A 23,307-nucleotide genomic window follows, 5' to 3' on the forward strand; every position below is an offset into this window, starting at 1 on the left:
AGAGGACCATCTTGCAATGATCAAGCGCCTACTCCAAAATCCCCCTACTTTGAATGCTTGTGTTTTCAGTTAGGATCAACGAAGAAGGATGAAATTTAGCTGAATAGGACAACTTTTTGTGCCACATCCAGTCGTGCAAATAAAAAAGCAATTGTAGTCATACCCAAATTGCAAATTGGTGCCAAAGTTGAGCAAAAAAATCAGTTCCTGAAATAATGACCATCACAATAACCACAATAATAAATCATAAATAACTTAAAGATGCGGCAATTTAAATCAGGCAATAATTTTCCCAATAGTAGTCTACATTAGTGTCTAGGTGCGCTTAATTTAAAAAATTCAGGAGGAAAGCAGAGGATGGCAAAAATGCCAAAAAAAAAATTTTATGCAAATTTTACCCTATCTTCAGCATAAAAAATCGGAATATGGGTCATCTTTAATTTTTTTTTTGTTTCATTTGAAAGACCGTTGTTTCCTGTACCAAATTTATTGTTTTTCATTTTGTGTCCGGGCTTTCTACATAAGTTGAGAAATGGCTCATGTTTTCAAGGTTACTCCTCGCATTCAATACGGTAAGAGATATGAAGTAGCTTAAATGGAGGCAAAATTGCATAATCATGGGGCCAACATTATGCCTCTAAAAAATCAAGGCTAACATGATTAGTTTTCGAAATATTTGAATAAAACCGATATTTTGGAAATCCGTTTTTGTTTCATTTCAGCTTTGTTTGAGGTGATACTGAAAAAAGAGCACTTTCTCATGGCAATTTTTTGCCCACTGTCGAATGGCATAATCAATTTTTATATGTAACGTTTCGTCTCTCCAGGACCATCATCAACCTCATTTTTTTAAATACGACCCTGAAAATTTTAATACATTTTTCGCAAGTCTTCATTACCTCCAATAGCCTCAGCCCGAACCAGATTTCAGACATTTTGTCTCAAAAAATTCATCTTCAATGTATTCGTTACAAATTTATCTACATTTTTTATTTATATTTCTATGTTTATTGAATAATATTTTATTGTAACGTGTGATGGTAATAGTTTAAATAACTAAGTGGATTTCACAGGGTCTAACGACACTTAAGAGTGTACGATAATCCAATAAACATAGAAATCTAAATAAAAAATTTTGGTAAATTTGGATCGAATACATTGAAGATGAATTTTTTTCGAGACAAAACGTCTCAATTTGGTTCGGACTGAGGTAGTACAGTATTAAGGGTCATGAAGGCTTGCAAAAAATGTAATAAAATTGCCAGGGTTATATTTAAAAAAATATAATAGTATTATTTTTTAAAATATAATATGTAATTTAATATTAAAACAGTTAACAGACGATTAGCATTGAAAAACAAGGATTATTTAGAAGATTAACGATAAATTAAAANCGGCTTTAAAAAATATTCATTCTTCGCAAAGTTATTAACGAAAAACCTTATAAAAAAATTGGACTATTTGTTTATACGCCTTTTTGTGGAGGTTAGCCTATGAAATTACAATTTCCAGTTGCATATCTTGAAAATATAAGTCAAGACGAAACAAATGAGCCCCCATAAGGCCCTTTATTATAACGCTAACAGCCGCAGTTTTGCAATTGAAAAAAAATGCTATTTCTAATAAACAAATGCAAAAGCTCGTAAACAAATAAATATTTTTTTACCAAATGTTCAGGGTTTCTTAAGGGTAACAAAATACAACTTTTACTGCAGTTGAGAGACGATTTATGCTCTTTTCTTCTATTTATATCAAATTCAAATTTCACTGTTTTTTTGCAATTATTTAAATTGTTAATGGATTTTAATTTAGTAGGTCTCAAATGAAGCGTTTTTTGAAAACCTATAAGTATAAACAAAAGCAAATAGTCCTGTTGGAGAACGCTTTTTAATACAGATAAAAAACTCCATTTTTGGTTAATTTTGACATTATAACCTTTGTTTAAACAATGATCTTGTTTTAAACCGATACTTTTTGGGAAATTTTATTTCTTTTTGCCTAAACTAACGATTAAACCAAGTTTCAATCTGAAACGAATTTTTTTACATTTTTTTTTTTTTTTCATTTACTGGGCTATTAGCAGTACATCTCTACAGATATAGTAACAAAAATCAAATCAACACTTAATTTTTACAAAATGTAGAATATATTGCGAGTCATCACCTTCTAATTAATCCAAACACTTTTTTTGCCATTGATTGATTACAGTTATCGTATCTTACACGCGTAATATACCGATAAAAAAATTCGAAATACTGATCTCTTATCTCACCTCATCTAACACAGTTCTAAATATAAAAGGACCGCAATTTTTTGCAAACCATCTTAGTTTCTCCAATAAATTCAGTCATGAAGGCAGCGGTACTGTGTATCTTCTTCTCTGTAGCAGCTTGGGCTTTTCCCAAGGTACGTAAGGATTATTTTCATTTCCACCCTTACTATTTTTTTAAATCTAGGGCCAAGATGAAGTACAGTACAACAGGATGTACGTCGACCCTTCAGTTGACGAACTTCCCATTGATCTACTGCCAAGGATAACCAACGGAGTAGAAGCTGCTCCACACTCGATTCCCTACCAAGCTTATTTGATCATCACAAGCTCCACCGGTAGCAGGTGGTTGTGCGGAGGCTCTCTGATATCTCCAACGCTTGTGCTGACAGCTGGTCACTGCGTGGATGAGTGAGTATGAGTTTAAACACTTCACCAGACCAACCGCCTTTTTTCTTCTAACACGTGCCTCTAGCTTCTATTTATTGGTTTTAGTGCCGTTTCGGCAGCGGTGTACCTTGGTGCTCATAATCTTCAGCAGTCAGAACCAACCAGAATTCTGGTAGAAGCCAAGAATTTGATTCGTCACAAAGATTACAACGAAGATAAAATTAGCGATGACATAGGACTTATTGTGTTTGATGATCCTGTGGAACTGAACGGGTCAATCGATGTAATAGCTTTGCCACGACGTGGAGAAACTGATGATTATGTTGGTATGCAACAAATTGTTAAAATTCAGTTCTTCTATGCATTCTATCTTGGTACATGGTACATTTATTTCTTTTAAGGCATTGAAGAACGAAGCAATCTATCTATTTCTTTTTTCTTCCAGGGGCAAATGCCAGAATGAGCGGTTGGGGCCTGGTATCTGGAGATGGAGAGACTTCACCGGTACTCCTGGAAGTGAACAGCACTGTGATCAGTAACCTCCAATGTGGCTCCGTCTACAGCATCGTCATTGACTCCCATGTGTGTACCTCAGGAATTGGGGGGGTAGGATCTTGCCGTGGAGATTCTGGTGGTCCTTTGGTTTATAACAACGCCCTCATCGGGATCGTCTCCTACGGGGCCAAAGGTTGTCTCCCTGGTTACCCCTCTGCCTTTACTAGGGTTACCAGCTACCTTGACTGGATCGAGGAGAATAGTGACTTGAGATTTTAACTTATATTAATGTATTGATTAAATAAAAATCTTTTAATATTTTTATATATTTTTGCTCAAGAACTTAACTTAAATAAAGATAACCTAAAAAAATGGCAGAACAGAAAAAATAAAAACTTTTCTCTTTTTTGAAATTCGATTTAGTGTTAGGAAATTTGAGTTCCTGAATCATTAAATTTATTATTACACAACAGTGTAATATATTATACAGGGTGTTATTTAAGTACGTGGCCAAACATTAACGAGTGATTTTAAGACGAAAAGTTTATATAAACATAGGTCCGGTAATACTTCATTTTCAAGATACAGCTGTCAAACTTTTTCAAAAAACCGCTATTTCCTAAAAATATTAATCCTTTAGCCGATTTTGTTGAAATTGGGCAGTGTTATTTATGGTAGAAAGAGGCTAACTTAGCCCTAACTAGATTAAAATTATTGAATCAGTGGCGTCGTGGGGAGCACCTTAACAAATATTTTTGGCAAAAAAAGTGCGCCACTGGACTTTTTTAAAACTTTTATAATTTTTTTCGCATTAAGCAACTAAAAATATAACTTGTCCCTTGAATATATCAATAGTCTATTCTAGTTTTAGACATTGTTATAAAAATTAATGCTAGGTAAATAAAATATTTGTGCCTTATTAGTTTTAAAAAGTCAGTGGCGCACATTTTTTTTGTCAAAAATATTGGTTAAAGTGCCCTCAGGATACCGTACGTATTTATATTATAAAGGGTGTTATTTAAATACGTGGTCAAACGTTAAATGGGACAACATAATAAAACATTAAAACTATCAAAAAATATTGTTATTTTTTCCATATCAATAGTCTATTCTAGTCTTAGACATTGTTATAAAAATTAATATTAGGTAAAAAAAATTTTGTGCCTTATTAATTAATATATATTTTTTTGTTGTCCATGCAATAAAAAGATTTTTATTTTTTTTTCTCCAAAAAGGAAGCAAGATATGAAAAAATTAAAGAGACAAAAAAGTTGTATTTTTAGTTGCTTAATGCGAAAAAAATTATAAAAATTTTAAAAAAGTCAGTGGAGAAAAATTTTTTTTTCAAAAATATTGGTTAAGGTGTCCCCAGGGTTGACAGTGGACTTAATAAATTTTTTAATCTGGTCAGGGTAAATTAGCCCCTTTCTACCATAAACAACACTGCCAAATTTCAACAAAATTCAGGAAACAAAAAAGTTGTATTTTTAGTTGCTTAATGCGAAAAAATTATAAAAATTTTAAAAAAGTCAGTGGAGACATTTTTTTTTCAAAAATATTAGTTAAGGTGCTCCCCAGGATGCCACTGGACTTAATAATTTTAATCTAGTTAGGGCTAAATTAGCCCCTTTCTACCATAAATTACACTACCAAATTTCAACAAAATCGGCTAGAGGATTATTAAGTTTACGAAATAACCATTTTTAAAAAAAATTTACCGGATCTATGTTTATATAAACTTTTTGTCTTAGAATCACTCTAAGAATCACTCCTTGAAATTTGGTAACGTACTTAAATAACATCCTGTATTGATACATTCATATACAACGGTTAAGAATAAAAAATGTTTAAATTGCGTTTGTATGTAATGCAATTTTATTTATCTGTTACATCAGCAGACGAATGAGAGGAGAAACGTGTTTCATTAAAAACAAACGAATAGACGGATAATAGTAATCTGATCTAATCATTATCAGTTCAATTCATTTGAAACATTTGTCGAGGATAACATTATAATGAATGTAAGTATATTAATATTTGCACATCCACTTAATACCACGCTTTTGATTAACGATTTATTTTCGTAGTAATAAAAAATATATCTGTAATGTCTTAAGAGATAAAAATACTTTAATCTAAGGTCTTTTTCTCAACTTAGTTCTCTAAGTTATAGAATAAAGCAGTTACTGGATAAGAAAGGTGTCCTACACCTTTTTAACCACGTACTTAATACATTAAAAGGAACAAGTTTTGCCAACTACATTTTCTCGAAAACAGAAAGTTTTGTCCCATTAAAATAACGCTAACGAGCTTTAATTAGCACTAATTTCCATTTTTTATTATTATTTCTGTTTACTCAACTAACCATGTCGGGTAATAAAAGTTTACGTAAGCAGTAGTAGCAGCATTAGTAGGTTGTGGGCTGCCTCAGCCTGACAAATAGCTCATAAGTGGGCTCTTTTAGTCTGACTCTGACCTTTCTCGAACCTTCCTGACGCCTTGACGAACGCCAGGATTGTAAACCATGGCAGGTCCCTCACCTCATCCCCTTACATCCTCCCGAAATCTGTGAAATGTCCCAAAAGATGGATAGGAGTATCCCCTTCTCCACATTTCAGACATGAATTCAAGGCTCAGCAGCCGTCTCGTCTTAGATCTACTAGGCCCATATATGAAGCTATGAACCTGCCTACATCCTCTGTTCATCCTCCAATTTTGACCTAATGTTTGTTAGGCCCATTTATTAAGGACCCGTTAATGCTACCTTGTGTAATTCTGAGTACTGGTTCAGGTCATTGACCAGCGAACTGATCTGCCCTCTCGTTGCCAGGGATACCTATATGAACCGGAACCCAACCTCTCTTCATCTGGCCCATAACCCCAGGGCGTCTCAACACTCCTGAACGGATAAAAATTTTCTCTTCTACACAGTCCCTTACCCCCTCCTTACTTGTCACCATCAAAATAGCGAAAACCTCTGCTAATACTGTGGTATACATAGGTACCCAATAAAAAGTTTTCCTGGATACCACCTTCTTTCAGGTATATTCCTGCTCCTGAATACTCACCCAAGATCCCAGGGGGACATATCATCCATCTGCTTCCACTGCTCATACTTCCTAACCTCAGCCAATCCTCTGCTGCAACCCCCATATTTATTGTAAACAAATAAAAGTTATTTCTTTTGATGAGTTAAAATGTTGGCTGTTAATTTGTGCTAATGATGATTTTACCTTAAAATAAGATATTAAGAAGATAGACAAAAAGCATTAAGATATTATTAAGAAGATAAGATATTTAAGAGAAACCAATCTCAAAATTTTGAACGACGTATACCCTCAGAAGAGTGTATTTTTAGAAATCGACTTAACACTGTTCAACCATTTGGTAATCCTCATACCGAACTTTTAATTAATTGATTGATAACCACTTCACAGCCGTCTTAATAAATAAACATACTTGGAATATTTTGATAACACTACAAAATAGAAAAATCTTATCTACTCGAAATATTGCAAATATAAAAGGACCTGGTATTTTTAATTAATTTTATTTCACTGAACGTATCCAAGTATGAAGGTGGTAGTACTGTTCTTCCTTGCTGGTGCGTTGGCTTTGCCAGCGGTAAGTAAAATTATTAATTCCATGTGTTGCAAATATGCGAATAACGATTCCTAATACTTCTTCACTATAGGATCTTGATGAGGCAGAGTTTAAAGCTATGTCTGTTGACCCAACATTTAACAAACTTCCTCCAGATTTGTCGTCAAGGATAACCAATGGAGTAGAAGCTTCACCTCATTCAATTCCCTACCAGGCCTACTTAATTGTTTCGGGTTCAAATAAGAGTTGGTTGTGTGGTGGATCCTTAATATCTCCAAAGCATATCCTTACTGCAGGCCATTGCGTTGATGGGTAAGCTTAAGACCGTTTATGCAATAACGAAACATTTTCCCATCTCATTACTTCCAAATTCTAATTTATACCTAGTTACCAATATTTTCCCTCAAAAGACTTATATTCAAATCATCTATTTCTTTATTATACACCAAATTCTTGAACCTTTTAACCCAAGTAGCTTATCAAACTGATAGTAACTAACAAAAGAGCATAGTACATTTAATCTACAGTTTTCTTTTGTTTTAGTGGCATCTCAGCAACTGTATACTTGGGTAGTCACAATCTTCATGAAACCGAATCCACCAGGGTCATCGTACAAAGTCGGCACCTCATACGTCACGAAAATTACAACAAGTCAGACATCAGCAATGACATCGGAGTGATTGAGTTGGAAACAGAAGTGGAACTCAACGAAAACATCAAGGTTATAAGCTTGCCTTCTCGTGATGTAACAGAAGACTATGTAGGTAAGTTGGTGTATAAACTATTTGGTGGTTATGGGAGTACCATTAAAGTGTTCTATCTCTAGGTGCAAATGTGAAACTAAGCGGATGGGGCCGTGTGGCTGGTGACCAGGCAACCTCAGCGGTCCTGCTGGAAGTAAACAGCACGGTTATTAGTAACACGCAGTGCAGGCAAGTGTATTCCATCGTCATAGATTCTATGCTGTGCATCTCTGGAACTGGAGGAGTGGGGTCTTGCAAGGGAGATTCTGGTGGTCCTTTAGTATACGACAACGTTCAGATCGGTGTCGTTTCCTACGGAGCTACAGGTTGTGCTGTTGGTTATCCTTCTGGCTTCTCCAGAGTTACCAGCTTCCTGGACTGGATTGAGGAGAAAACCGGATTGAGTTTATAACTTGTCATAGAATAGCTCTGATAAAATAAACTTATTTATTATTATTCGTACTGTTGTTTTCATTACGACTACTTTATTTTTACCTCGATTTTCCATTGGAGCAAACCATTTAGTACATGTTATTACCAGATCAATTTTAAGGCTGCTACATTCCTTACTAGTCTTTCATTTTAATACTTTTATCTTCTTCAAGAAGTCAATCAACTTTCTATGAAGCAAATCTAATTTACAAAATTTCTAAGTAAAATCGAGAAAATGTATAAAGCTTTAATTGTCCTTCTCTAATACTAAGGCTATCAACTATTATCTAAATAGCTTTGCTTTTACTTTTCCCTAATAGTTTCTTCAAATGTTTCCTGATCCTTTAACGTATGTATTCAATGACAACTAAAAAGAAATATAAGTGATATGTAAATGCTACATCTACAAATGGTCACTTCTGCTCAATGTCTAGGTCTTCAAATGGCCAAGCTGACAGAGAGCGATCTGCTATTTCAAAGGTACTAGGAAAGCAAACCCTGTGCTGCTACTAGGCAAAACAATATTCAAAGTGATGATGTTGCAAGAACTAACTACTCTACGGACCAATACCCCAATCAGTATTAACATAAACCAGTAATATTTAGTAAACAGTCGGGCGAATTTCTTAGATCTCATCAGTATACCGTAGGTGAGACAATCAAGGAATAATCTAGCTCCATATCTATAGTTAAGACACCAAAGGTCGCTGATAGAAACAAATAATATGTATATGTCGGGTGGCTACGGCTGACGAACGATCGCAGCTGTCTACTAGGTATTGCATGTATAATTCAATGCTGATTGGGACATTAGCCAGCAATAGTTGCTTGCTGCAATATCATCAGGTAAAAAAATATATCTAAATTGTATTCCAATTCTTCGGACTCGATTTATTGCTACTAAATGTTCGGAAATAGCATTTTTGCGAAAAGAAACAATTTAGCTTTTTTTCATGATGATTCATTGTGATTCATTGTACATGGAATCTTTGGAATAGTTTTAATCATTTATTATTGTACGTAAATATATAGATTAGAGAATTAAATAGATATTTATTGTTTATTTAAAAAAGCAAACTCAAAGGTTTAACATATTTTTAACTCGTATGACGTTAATACAACCATTATTATTTTTAATCCTACCTTCAAAGATTTTTTGGTATCAGCTAAAGATTTGTTGAGAAATACAAAATGTCGCAGACATATCAACAGATCTATGATTGATGGCAATTATCATGCCCATTTTTGACTAAAAACTCAAAATAGCCCTCCTTATCTGACTCATTAAATAGTACTCTAAATATAAAAGCGAAGCAATGTCTGTCTATTTAGTTTGCTGGATATACTCAAACATGCAGGCGACGGTCTTGTGCATCTTCTTCTTGGCAACAGCTTGGGCTATACCCAAGGCAAGTACATCCTTCCTTTTTATTGTATTTTATACTAATTGTTTTGTTACAGAGTGACTTTGAGGCAGAATTCAACAGGCTCTATGTGGATCCACTAATTGATCAAATTCCTGAGGATGTGTCATCAAGAATAACCCAAGGCGTAGAAGCTGTCCCACATTCCATTCCATTCCAAGCTTACTTAAGCATCTCAACCAATTCTAAGACGTCGTTGTGTGGCGGATCCCTCATTTCTCCAAAACACATCCTGACAGCTGCCCATTGCATAGAAGGGTAAGTCAAAAAGATTTCTAACCAATACCTGTTTCAACAATTATTGTTAAAAACAGAGCCATTTTTACAATTTTGATTTCAGCGCCGTTACAGCAACCATGTATCTGGGTGCCCACAATTTACTAGAACCTGATAACTGCAGGATTACCTTGAAAAGCAAGACCTTCATCCTCCACGAAAACTTTGACAAATCAACAATCAACAACGACATTGGAATCATCGTGTTGGACCAAGCTGTTGTACTCAACGATTGTGTCAATGTTGCAACACTTCCGTCTCACGATGTTACCGACGTTTTCGAAGGTACAGTCAGTTCTAGAACATTAAATTTATTAGTTTCTTTTTGTCTACAAAGACTTCATCTCTTCTAAAGCTGTTGCAAAAGGTGGCAACTCTAGGATAATGTTCCCTATATATCCCTAGAGAAGAAACACTGTTAAAGACACATCCCATCAGCTTTATTGTTGTCCACATGTCATTTCTATTTATTCAATACCATCATTTATTTGTACGTGTTTGTATTTTTCAGGTGCGAATGCAAGAGTAAGCGGATGGGGTCGCACCACTGGTGACGGCTCGACCTCTCCAGTCCTACTCCAGGTGAACAGCACTATTATGAGCAACTTCCAATGCAGATACATCTTCGCCACCGTCAAGGACACCCAACTGTGTCTCTCAGGGACTGGAGGAGTGGGCTCCTGCAAGGGAGATTCTGGTGGCCCTTTGGTGCATGGCGATATGCTGATCGGTCTCGTCTCCTACGGAGCTTCAGGTTGTCGGTCTGGATATCCCTCTGGCTTCACCAGGATCACCAGCTACTTGAGCTGGATCGAAGAAAAAACCGGTTTGAAGTTGTAGAGTTGCCCGAAAATTTGTACGCACGATTTTAATAAAATTAATGAATTTTGTTTATTTTTGTTTTATTTTGGGACTCATGGTATGTTCCTAAGTATATTCCTGTATTTTAGGTAATTGTATGTGCAGTTCTTTCATTAGTCTCAAAAAGCGTATAATTTTAGTTGATTACTAATTTTTGGAATTATTTTGAAACAACTCAGTAACTTTAAGGTAAAATAAAAAAGGGTTAATTGAATGTTATAACTTTATTAGTGATGTACATGATTTGGTACGTTTTCTGAAGAACATGAATATTGGAAAATCTAAATATAGGTACTATTTTTCACATTTATAAATATAGAGGCACTTTAAGAGCCAATTGTTTGAATAGTTTCAGACAAAAAAAGGTTATATAAGCATGAAATTAAAAAAAAATCGTCTTTACTAAAATACCTTTAACAACCTTTTACGAAGAATGAAGAAACTAAACTAATAATAATAATAATCATAAGTAAAAATCTACTGTTTCTACTTTAGTTAGACAAATCATTAGCCTAAGTTTAATCATTCTGCGCCAAATATCTTCAGAAATATTTTAGGATATTTTTTTAATTCCTACATCTCAAATATTACCGATTTGGGCCCCCATGTTCATAGAACTTTCTAGATTTAAATCATTCAGAGATTTGCTCCTTAAAGTTTGTTGGATTAAGAATTAAAATAGATTAGTTTTAGCAAATGTTATCACTACTAAATCTACCAAAAAAAATTACAGCAAAGTAGGATTTAAAGGGATTATAACGTATTTGCAAATATTTTTTTAAATTCAGGGCAATCGCAGATGTATTTTTCCATGTTACATCATAAACTGATTAGAAAAAATTAAAATAATCCGATAAATTTGATTGTCTCAAGTACTTCAAAAGATTAGAATAACATTATTAATTCGATTTAATACCCCAAGATTATAGTATGTTACGGGATTAAGAAGGTACCACGATGTTGCTCAAAATAAAAATATTTGTACCAATCTTCGTGCTTTGTTCATTACCACTGTTTGGACAGGTAACTAATATATTTATTTCATTGGTACTAGATATGTTTACTAATCGCATGCAGGCTATAAAGTAGTGATACACCGCTCCTTCCCCCATACAAATTATAAGTACGTTTTATTTCTCAGTCAAACAATCTGCCGGGGACACGAATCATTGGAGGAGAGGAAGTGCCACCACATTCAGAACCGTTCCAAGTGTTCCTTAACTTCACCGGAAGTGACAATACAGCTTGGATCTGCGCAGGATCGCTCATCACTGCCAGTTACGTCCTGACAGCCGCCCGCTGCGGCTATGGGTAAATATAGTGTCATTTCACTTCAAATAGCGATAGCAATAATATTTGTAGGGCTACTTTCGTGGAGGTTATACTGGGTGTTCATAATATCAGCGAGATCGAAACGACCCAAATAAAACTACAAAGCGAAAGCATCACACTGCATGAAAATTTCAAAGAAGACGTATCCGCGTACGTCTCCGAAAACGACATTGCAGTGATAGCGCTAGAAGAGTCTGTTACCCTTACCGATTCCATCCAGTTGGTGAAGCTACCATCTGGCGACGAACCGGAAGAAACTTACGTTAACAAAACCGGTAAAGTAAGCGGATGGGGACAGACAGACGCCTACAACAGCAGCAGTTTGTCCTCTGTGTTGCTGTCGCTAGAAAACACTATCATAAGTAATGAGGAATGCACCCTAGTATATAACGACTTGAAAAATTACGATATCTGCATGAAGACAGTCGAAGGGGAGTCGCCTTGTGTTGGGGATTATGGATCGCCGTTGGTAGTGGATCAAGTTCAGGTCGGTATAGCGTCCCAGAATGTCATGTACTGCATTCCTGGGTATCCTTTCGTATTCACAAGAGTTTCCAGCTTCCTAGACTGGATCAAAGTGAATACTGATTTGGTAGATAACAATGATGTCACAACTACGTCCTAACATGTTTTTCTAATAACGTCTAAATAAAAATATCTGCATTTTGTTTTCTTACTGCTTTAATGTCCTAGATGTAGCTACTGTTTGGATTACCATGAAGGTACCGTAATGGAGTTGATGATATCGATGATAATCCTCTCAATTTCACTTACCATCTATTTCCAATCCTGTGGAATGTAAGAATATAAGGCATGTTGCAATATAGCCAGTTCTATATAACTTTTTAGAAATAGATGATCAGCTTCGAGTATATCTTAATAATAATTAGTTGTTTAAGTCGTTTGTTAAAGAGCACATATGATATTATTACTGAAGCAGCTACAGTAAAAGTTACTGCACTTGTTTTCTTAGATTTCTGCAAAGCATTCGATATATTCTTTGCCACTTTGCATTCTGTGAGTCTTGCAGATCAATCCATACTTTTTAATTATTATTTATGTGATCGGAATGCCCCAAAGTTCTATTTTAGGACCCCCTCTCTATACATTATGTTTTGCAGTCATTTCTATGCGGATGACACACGATTGTATTTTTCATCTTCTGTTTCTGAGGTAAATAATGCTTGTCAGAAAATAAATACTGCTATATAGCTCCAACAACCGACCCCCATTCTACTAGTATGATAGGTAGTGATGGCCGAAAAATGTCTTTTTTAATGTCTCTAGGGCCAGATAAGGAATATTCCGTTGATTTTGGGCCAAACGAATCCAAAGCCTACCTTCCCATACCCATCCCCATAATTCTAATCACGTCCAACTATTGTGGCAGGTAGGCAAGCCAGAAAACTGCTGAAAATACTGAAGCTCCATCAGGCAAAAGCAAACTGAAACTCGAACAGGGAAACTTTGGGCCAAAATCAACTGAATATTACTTGTCTGTTCTAGAGATGTGTAAAGAGTCATTTTTGTGGCACCACTGCCTATCATATTAGTTGGATATTTGTAGGGGTAGCTGAATTGGATCCGTTTAGTCCAAAACAATCGAATATTGCTTGTCTAGCTGTAAGGATGTGTAAAAAGTTATTTTTCTACCATTACTGTACGTCATAGTTGTTAGATGTGGGTAGGTTATTGGGGTATGTAGGACAGTGGATGGCGAGGAATGGATTTTGTTTGTCTGGCCCCAAGCTATAAAAATCACGCAGTTGAAATAAATTCTTGAAGTACCTTTCAGTGTGAAATTATTGCTTTTTTATGGCCCAGTTTAAAGGTGTACAATTTGTATCTATTTGTACTACAGTAATGTAATGACTGTCTTTTATTATGGAAATAGAATCTGTAACAAAAGCCGGGACGCGTAGTCATTTATTTATTAGTTCTCGGAACGGATGGGCCAAAAAATAAAGTATTTTCTTCAACACAAATAATCGCGCCATTATTCTATGGCTAGAAATTGGCCTCAATGATTTGGGATCGAGGGGGATTATCCCTCTTTATCCTGCCTCATCTCGTGACAAATAATCGAGAGTTGGTAAAGTCGTCCTTCGGAGAAATTTACTAATGTTTTTAACAAGTTCACTTAGAGTCGGGGTTATGCGACAGTCATCTGTTGCGTCTGGGAGGCACCAACGTAGAAACCCATATTTTTAATAACGCGCGAAATCACGAGAAGAGCGTAGAGGTTCCAAAGTAGAATTAAATAAAATTGTAAAATTGATAAGGATTGGAAAAGAAAGATATATGATAAGCTGGTTTTTTGACGGATTTTCCAAGCTATAAGAGTAGATTAAATGAGATCGACTAGTCCGTACCGTATTTGCTACACGGAGTCGCTAGAGGAAGGCTAGGGTTACTTGTAAGTCACATAATTATTTATATAAATGTAAATTCAATCCATTAGAAAATTATTAACATGGCATAGTTATGCCAAAGCATCCCGACATTCAGGGTTCCCGCCAATAAGATGAGAACATAAACTTCTGAACCCAAGAAATGGGCGTGTCGAAGCGAAATGTCGAATTCGGGAAAGATCTCGAAAAAGTCAGTTCTCCCTTGAGTTTCACATTGAGCAGTCGACTTAGTTTTAGAGTCTCGGGCTAGTTAATTAAAATTAATAATGGATAAAGTTTTTCCAAATTTTGTTAGGGAGCGCGCATTCCCTGAATCTCGGTACGCTGTCGCGTGTAAATAAATTAACTAATAATGTTGTTCGAGCCGTTGTGTTGTTATTTTGTTTGTTTTGTTTATTGTTATTAAAACCTTTCCTGGAAGTTTTGGTGTTTCCTTTTGTTTCTCTCAACTTCAGTGTCACCCTGTATAGCCAGCCACTGAATTACATTCTACGTAAGCAATAGAGGGTAAGTGCCTGAAGTTCATTCTCTGAACATACAACATTTCTAAGTTCCAACGTATTAATTAAAGTATTATGATAATTATAAACTCTCTTTCGAGAATTAAATAGTGAACTCTTGTGAAATCCAGACTCGTTATGATACTGGTCAGAACGATAGATAGATAGATAGATAAAGAAATAACCCCTCAGGTTACAGATCTTAAGGAATTTATCTGTTTGATGCATAGTCCTTGTAAGTCTATTATTTCTCTTTCTCCTTCTTTTCTACTCAATGCTGTTCTTTCTTTACCTGAGTTCGGGGGTAGATTCCTATTTTACTTTAATTATGTTAATTGTTATTATTTTTATTACTATTATTATTATTAATTTTTGATAGGGAAAATTTCACCAACTTATCTCATAATATCTATTATTGATGATCATAGACTGTCTCAAAACGCCCCTCGCCCTCATTTAGGGCGGCGATAAATTAATATGGCCCCCCCGACCACACTTTCTGCGAACAATGTTTTGAATTTATAATCGGCCGTTATATTGGAGTTGTATTGTGGCGGCAACAATATCCGATACCGCCCATTGTTCCAGCAAATACAAAGGACTCGGGTGAAATATAATAAGGGGATGCACAGGATGCATGGCCATGATATTGGTTCCGATTCTCCGGGTCGGGCCAGCTGCGAGTTGTGCCCATTGTGGGGTATAAACATTATTCTTCGATTATTCGCTCCGCGGACGACAAAGTAATCTAAAGTAAATATTGAGATATCGACGTGGGTATAGAAATATTTTTTAACGACGATCTGCCGACGACAACGTCTCTGCAAATAAGCCGTTCGGGAATTTGTGGGGTTGAAGGTTTTTCTTTTATTGGGGCGCATCGAAGTATCGAAATACAAATAATGTATTGATGGTTGTTGGTTTTGTAACATGGAAAAAAAATTTCTAATATTAGCACAAATAAACAACAGTTATTTTAGATTTTTAGTTGAAATATTGTTTTCTATATTTTTAATACAGATTGGGGCAGTTTCAATGTAAAGTTCGCTTAAAGTTTAACAGAATTAACATTCTGCATATAACGATAAGGAATCATTCTGTCGCAAATTAAGACTTATCCACTTAATGAAACATAAAAAAACATAATCGCACGTAATGAATCCTTTGAACGTCAGTAGGAAAATGCACAGAGAGGAAGCAAGAAAATCTGGCATCGCCTGCACCTGGAGCGGGCGTTATCCTGCAGATTTACGCCGTACTCACTCGCGTTCATCGCGGTGATATACTTCGCGTAATCTCCGCCGCTGGTAAAAATAGAAAGTAGCGAGTAATAAGCAGAGCACGGAAAGTGGTACACATGATTCATCTTTAAAATCAGAAATCATAAACGAGGAGAGAAACATGTGTACAAGAACTGTTATTAAAACGTAATCTTGGACTTTATAAATTGTAGAAAATGAATTTTATTTGTTGAAAACATAGGAAAATATTTCATTTATTATAATACTTTTAGCAATAAGGATACTTCGTCTTATTAGACTACAAGCCCATCGAAAATTTTCAAGGGGTTATTTGACCCAGCATGAATTACTTATAAATCAATACTACCACATATAACAATAACTTTAGAAACTATGCCGTTGGTACAGGTGAGTACACAGGTAAGCTAAACCTGCCCACCATAAGCATGTGGAATCGATGCCGCACATTTTTTAATGACTTGAAACAATGGGGGCTAAAATAGAGGGTTGCGCCCTGCATTTCCCTGTATCAGCAGATGCGTACGGCGTCATTAAGAAAGTTATCTACGTATCAATCTCAAACTTCCTCTGTAAATGCCGTACTGTAGTAAATCACCAAAAACCGGGCCAAAATTTTCAGAAAATCAAAAATTTTCCTAAGCTTCCGGTATTGCTATTTTTGTACGGCATTAGTCGAGGTTCATTTTTTTTGTATAACCTATACACTTTAGAAATGTCGTACAAAAATGTTTTGCCGAAAACCACCCCCCTTGGTGGACAGGTTTAGCTTACCTGTGTACTCACCTGTACCAACAAGAATTGACGGTATAGTTTCTAAAGTTATTGTTATATGTGGTAGTATTGATTTATAAGTAATTCATGCTGTCAAATGACCCCTTGAAAATCTCCAGTGGGCTTGTAGTCTATATGTGGTAACACTGTGTTACAATATGTATTTTCATCTGTGCGTACATTTAATTTATTATTGCTATCGCCTTTCGTCATCATTATTTCGGGGATTACGTCCAATATGTGAAACCAAGAATTTTTACCAAGTTCCTAGTGTATTTACCTACGGGTTGAGTTGCGGAGTACTGGCCAAGTTCCAGTCCTGGTTAGTGAACTGCAAGGCTCCACCAGAGTTGACGTTCAGTCGCCTTCCTTGATGAGTCCGCACAAGTCCTGTAACGAAGTTCGGCTCAGTTTGGACAATTCAACTCTTTGCGTTTTGCACATATTTGGATTTTAGTCGCCTGGAATGGGTTGGAAACTTGTAATCGGATGTTATACTGGTATTTACATTTTTCGGGTTTCGTGAGAAGTTTTTTTTTTATTTTTCGATAATCGAAACTGGAGAGATTTTCTGGGCGTCCAGAGTATTATCATCGGCGATCAGCCATCGCCGATAATAACGAGGGTCGTTTGGGCCTCCTCGGATATAAACGCACAAACATTTTACCGATTAGTATGATTTTTGTCAGTAACTAAATTTGCTTAACAGATCATTTTAATGTAATATACACCAACATAGTGAAGCGGCACGTATTTCAAGCGTGCTTAGTGCAACTAGATTCATCGTCCGCCACCTAAGGATTGATTCTATAGTTGTGTACCGCAGTCCTTGCCCTAATAATAAGGCATCTCCGGCCGTAGCCGAACTTAAAGAAGTCGTAATGAAGGAGCGCAACGACATGTTTTAAGGGGGACGTAAGATGCAATTTATCCGGTAGTACACATTCCCCGGAAGTTTTCATTCCGTGAGATTGCGTTCGCGGGATATTGCACCTGCGGGAATCTTGAAATGGGGCTTAGACATTACGGCATTACCTCAGTTACCGGCGCTGGCCCGCCGTTTCCACTTTTATTTCTCAACAGATTTCCTTAAAATCCTGCCAAGACGAACTAGCCACACGACTATTTTTTATGCATTTTAAATATCTCACGAAAAAAAAACTGTTAAAAATTCATATAAGAGCAATGTTGAGTATAATATAAAAAATTGTGTTAATAAGTATTTATTATTAACAATTTTCTAAGACTCTACATTTTGTAGATTTTGCTCCCATTCTATTGCATGCAGAATTTTAATGGTTGTAAATTTTGTAGTAACGAAAAAAATAAATGCCACAGGCTATCACACAAACAAATTTAAAACCAATGACATATTATGCAATGACTATAAAAAATCATTAATTACATTTTATACTGAATTTTACTTAATTTGGTTGCACAAAACTAACTTTTATAAGATGCTACAAACATTTTTATTGCGCATGATTTCAATTTAAAGGTCCATCAGTTCTAACAAGGTGTACATCTACTTTGCAATTAATACAATTGTCAACAGAATTCTAGATAACTCATAATTTCTGCATATAATTAGCAGTATGAGTTGCATCCTTAGCTGCTCTCTGCTTATACAGGTCCGTCACGGTGACGGCCCATTAGAATTATTTCAGAGACTACTTCGATTTGAATTTTGAAAATATGGGATACCGGGTTTTCGGGCATGCCCTTCTCAACTAAAATAATGGCGTTCATGTACCTACCACTTCCGGTTATACCGGAAGTCGCCATCAACTTGCTTATTTTAAAGGGAACACCCTATATATTATTGCAATTTTGGATTTTACGTGTTATATTAGGTGGACTTTTATGAAGTTTCTCTATTCCGAAAATTAACCGTTTTCGAGATATTTAATTTATTTTTTTTTTCAAAAAAATGGAGAGAAACAGTGACTAGCTTCAAACCATGTGTATTCTATAGTAAGAAAGATAAAGCAACAATATAGGGGGGATAGCTAGACCCCTAAGCTTCCCATCCATACTTTCAAAGTGGCTTAATGGCATACAGGGTGCTAGAAATTTAATGCCGAGTTTAGTTAACTTCAAACCTACCTGTCGTTTTTTTTTAATGGAACACGCTGTATGTTTTTCTATATTCTGATACACAATTTTATTCTCTTTGGAACGGTATAAGAGTTCCCTATACCTATCTTTTCTAGTTTTTAAGTTATCTACTATTTCTTGTGTAGTCACCTAAAATCATGTAATTTCTTGCGAGGGTAGCTGTGGAATTTTTAGCAAAACTTCAAACCAAACAACTAAACTGTCAATTTGTTGTTAGTCTCTTGCAGTGACAGTTTAATTTAGTGTTTTTAAGAAATGGAAAACAATACATATTCAAATGCTGATATTTTAAATTTATTATTCATTCACGGACGTTGCAATGGGGTTATAAGCAGAATATGTACAATTTTTAATGAGACATATCCAAATTTGCCACCAATGAGCAGAAAAAAGTTAAAAACAATTTTAACAAATCAACTAGAGTATGGTCGAATTTGTGCAGAAAGAATTTTATCAAAACCAATAAGTTCAAATGAAGATAATGTAATAAATGTGCTATCCTATTTTAATGTTCCTCCAGAATCCTCAACTCGTGCCGCAGAATATGATTTAGGTATTTCACGAGCGTCCATTCACAGGATGCTAAAAACTAATGATATTCATCCATACAAATTTAAGCTACTTTCTGCTCTTCATCCTGGTGACGCCGTGCAACGTGTACAATTTTGTGAAACGATGTTAGTGCGATACCAAGAAGATCCACAATTTTTGCAATAAGTATATTATATGGACAGACGAGTCAAAATTTACGAGAGAAGGTATTTTTAATAGACATAATACTCATTTGTGGTCATCTGAAAAATCCTAATGTTATCCGGGAAAGAAAGTTTCAAAATACATTTAGCGTAAATGTTTTTTGTCTAATTAAAGATAACCAAATTTCTTACCATATCTACGAAGAAAATTTAAATGCTGACAGATATCTCAATATTTTGCAAACGGTTGTGGCAGATTTTCTAGATGATATACCTCTAGACCAACTAAGGAAGTGTTGGTATCAATCGGCTCTCCACCACACTGTCTCAGTCCAATCGTTCAACAGCTGACTGAAATGTTTGAAGATAGATGGATGAGACGCCTAGGACCGCGGAATTGGCCAGTGAGGTTTCCCGACCGCACTCCATTAGATTTTTATGTAGTAATAACGCAAAAAGTTTATTCTACACCTGTTACATCAAAAGAGGATTAGATTGCTCGATTACGAAGAGCGTTCCATGAATTGCCTGCAGCTGAAATAGCTAAAGCGGTAACTGATGGTGTTACCTCTAGAATCTACAAGTACTTAGCTGTTAATCGGGGTCATATTGAACACTTATGACTTTTTTAAACATAATTAAAATTGTGTATTACTATGTATGAAGTTGATTGTTTAGAATTCTTCTTAACTTTATTCTGCTCATTGGTGCAAAATTGGAATATGTCTCATTAAAAACTGTAAATGTTCTGCTTGGATCTCCATTGCAACGTCTGTGAATAAATGATAATAAATAACTGGTGACAGTTTAGTTATTTGTTTTGAAGTTTTGCAAAAAAATCCACAGCTATCCTCGCAAGAAATTACATGATTTTAGGTGATTACACAAAAAATAGTAGATAACTTAAAAACTAGAAGATATAGGTATAGGGAACTCTGATACGGTTCGAAATAGAATAAAATTGTGTATCAGAATATAGAAAAACATACAGGGTGTTCCATTAAAAAAAACGACTTATGAAGGCTTGAAGTTAACTAAACTCGGCATTAAATTTCTAGCACCCTGTATGCATTTAAACCACTTTGAAAGTATGGATGGGAAGCTTAGGGGTTTAGCTATCCCCCCTATAAATATTGTTGCTTTATCTTTCTTACTATAAAATACACATGGTTTGAAGCTAGGTAGTCGCTGTTTCTCTCCATTTTTTTGAATAAAATTGAATATCTCGAAAACGGCTAATTTTAGAAATAGGGAAACTTCATGACAGTCCACCTAAAATAACACGTAGAATCCAAAATTTCAATAATTTCATTTAAAATAAGCAAGTTCATGGCGACTTCCAGTATAACCGGAAGTGGTACATGGACGCCATTATTTTAGTTGAGAAGAGCATGCCCGAAAACCTGCTATCCCAAATTTTCAAAATTCAAATCGAAGTAGTCCCTGAAATAATTCTAATGTAAGTAAGTAAAAATAATTAAAAACGGAAAGTCACTATCAGTTCAGAAAACGAAACTAGACAGATTTTCGAAACATCAGTAAATTTTTAAAGAAAATAATAGTACATTATACTATAAGGGAGAGAAATGCGTTATTTTGGCAGAGGTGCAATTTGAAGCCCGAAGGCTACAATGCACCGAGGACAAAATAGCATCTCTCCCGAATGGTATATACGATTTTTTCCACGGCCTCATTAACTTAAAAACACATATTTTGTCATTATGAAGTAAGTAGCACCAGAATTATTGTATTCGGATTTGAGCATTTATTTAGTAGTCGTTGAGTTATTGTCATAACTACAAATTAAACAAACAAAAAGAATTGTCAAATTAAGGTGCTAGTTTGGTTTAGTTTAAAGTTTGTTTAGTGCACAATGAATAATTGTGAGTCGGAAGAGATTGTGGAGGCTGCAAATATTGCAATAAGCAATTTGCTGCCTACGAAGTCAAGATCTTTATACGATATAGCCTACAATCGGTTCAAAAAGTGGTGCGCCGAGAAAAATGTTCAAGTATACAGCGAGAATGTTTTGTTGGCATACTTCAGTGAAAATGCAAAGAATTACAAGTCTTCCACATTATGGGCGCAATATTCTATGGTTAAGTCATGCTTGATAATTTACGACAACATAGATATAAGTAAATTCCCCAAGCTGATCGCATTTTTGAAAAGAACCTGTGACGGATATCAAGTGAAAAAATCGAAAATATTGACAAAGGGTGAAATCGACCGTTTTCTATCATGTGCAGATGACAAAGAATTCTTAATGATTAAGGTAAGATTACTTTTGTTGTTAGGTATTTCAATTATTAAGTATTTTGATTTTTTATAGGTTGGATTAATTCTGGGGATTGCCGGAGCTTGTCGAACTGATGAACTAGTCAATTTAACTGTAGATGATATTGAGGATGTAGGCTCTTCCTTGATTGTAAAAATTCCAAACACTAAGATAAAGATTCCACGAACCTTTGTGGTTACCGATGTGGGAAATATGCTTGAATTGTTTCGAAAATACCTGTCCCTTCGTCCACCCCACGTCAAGCATAAGCGCCTTTTTTGTACTACAAAGCAGGAAAATGTAGTTCGCAGCCAGTTGGCAAGAATACCATGGGAAAAATTCCGAGTGTAGTAGCTTCGTATTTAAAATTACCTGATGCTGCATGTTATACTGGTCACTGCTTACGAAGATCTTCAGCGACATTACTGGCAGATGCTGGTGTGGATATCACGACAATAAAGCGTCATGCTGATTGGAAATCAACGACAGTCGCTGAGGGTTATGTCGAGAACTCCATTGAAAATAAGACCAAAATTGCTAATCAGGTTTTAGTAGGTACCACTACTAGCGCAATCACAAAAGCTGTAAATGTAAGCGAAAGTAATATTCCTTCTAATATTAATTTTGAAAATTGTACAAATGTAACATTTAATTTAAATGTCAATAAATAATTTCAATGTTATCCTTTTTTTTGCATGAAAAACGTTCTCCATAATGTAAACTCCCTTGGGAGCATTATACTCCCTTGGGAATAATCGACTACTTCTGTTTTAATTTTGATGTCATAGAAACTGATTTCTACTCCCGACCGTGGAAAAAAAGATTTAGTTGTTTTCTGAACGCTTTTTTTTTTGTTTCTGTACAACTCCCAGAATGCGTGAACCCAAGCCGGCATCTCCTCGCTAAACGCCGCTTTTCCTCCGGCCGCTACGGTCATCATCCCAACGTTAATTGCGACCACTTAATGCCCCATACAAGCCGCAATTTTCGTTATACGTACACACACACACGCACCCCGAGCCAGCAACGGCCCGTCCCCGCAAATTATATTTACCTATTTGCATGCATCTTTCACGAGCCACCCTCCCTTCCTGATTTATTGATGCGTGAGAAAGCGCCCTGCTCGCAGGATAACATTATCCTTAAATGTATGTACACACGTGCCGGCAAATGAAGCGCACCGCACATTTATTATCTCCGCGCGGTGTGTTCATATTTAATTCAAGCTCGACCGGGTTCATTATTGCGCCGGGGATTTTTCGCGGGCGATTTTTTTCGCTTCGGCTGGCGCGCGCGCCCGAACGGAAGGCGATACTTAATGTTTCCGTACCGTGGATTTATTATCTGCGAAAAATTGGGAGACGCGTGAGAGATAGGGTAGATATGGATGCGTGGCGATTAGAAAGTGTGGTTAAAAATTCGAATCTACAACACATACGCTAAATGC

General features: G+C 35.7%; 2 protein-coding genes across 2 annotated transcripts; both read left to right on the forward strand.

Annotated features, from left to right (window-relative positions):
* The first annotated feature begins 2,315 nt into the window (after positions 1-2,315).
* LOC108911161 (transmembrane protease serine 9) lies at positions 2,316-10,524 on the forward strand. The gene is made up of 11 exons (XM_023455544.1): positions 2,316-2,406; positions 2,457-2,680; positions 2,765-2,985; positions 3,105-3,430; positions 6,849-7,069; positions 7,301-7,521; positions 7,584-7,904; positions 9,247-9,341; positions 9,394-9,614; positions 9,697-9,917; positions 10,144-10,524. The coding sequence occupies exons 1-11, from the start codon at positions 2,350-2,352 to the stop codon at positions 10,470-10,472; spliced, it is 2,457 nt and encodes an 818-aa protein (XP_023311312.1). The 5' UTR covers positions 2,316-2,349; the 3' UTR covers positions 10,473-10,524.
* An 893-nt stretch (positions 10,525-11,417) lies between these two features.
* Positions 11,418-12,497, forward strand: LOC108911163 (chymotrypsin-like). Its single transcript, XM_018716021.1, has 3 exons — positions 11,418-11,516; positions 11,635-11,804; positions 11,856-12,497. The coding sequence occupies exons 1-3, from the start codon at positions 11,451-11,453 to the stop codon at positions 12,448-12,450; spliced, it is 831 nt and encodes a 276-aa protein (XP_018571537.1). The 5' UTR covers positions 11,418-11,450; the 3' UTR covers positions 12,451-12,497.
* Positions 12,498-23,307: the final 10,810 nt, after the last annotated feature.

This window comes from Anoplophora glabripennis, unplaced genomic scaffold (genome assembly GCF_000390285.2).
Source record: "Anoplophora glabripennis isolate ALB-LARVAE unplaced genomic scaffold, Agla_2.0 scaffold754, whole genome shotgun sequence".
Lineage (NCBI taxonomy): Eukaryota > Metazoa > Arthropoda > Insecta > Coleoptera > Cerambycidae > Anoplophora > Anoplophora glabripennis.

Bases quoted from the DNA above. Each gene is read 5' to 3' on its own strand.
- LOC108911161 (XM_023455544.1), top strand. From the start codon at position 2,350: ATGAAGGCAGCGGTACTGTGTATCTTCTTCTCTGTAGCAGCTTGGGCT. The intron at 9,615-9,696 runs GTAAGTCAAAAA...TTTTGATTTCAG, and splicing joins GCTGCCCATTGCATAGAAGG to CGCCGTTACAGCAACCATGT. The intron at 9,918-10,143 runs GTACAGTCAGTT...TGTATTTTTCAG, and splicing joins TGTTACCGACGTTTTCGAAG to GTGCGAATGCAAGAGTAAGC.
- LOC108911163 (XM_018716021.1), top strand. From the start codon at position 11,451: ATGTTGCTCAAAATAAAAATATTTGTACCAATCTTCGTGCTTTGTTCA. The intron at 11,517-11,634 runs GTAACTAATATA...TTTATTTCTCAG, and splicing joins CATTACCACTGTTTGGACAG to TCAAACAATCTGCCGGGGAC. The intron at 11,805-11,855 runs GTAAATATAGTG...TAATATTTGTAG, and splicing joins GCCGCCCGCTGCGGCTATGG to GGCTACTTTCGTGGAGGTTA.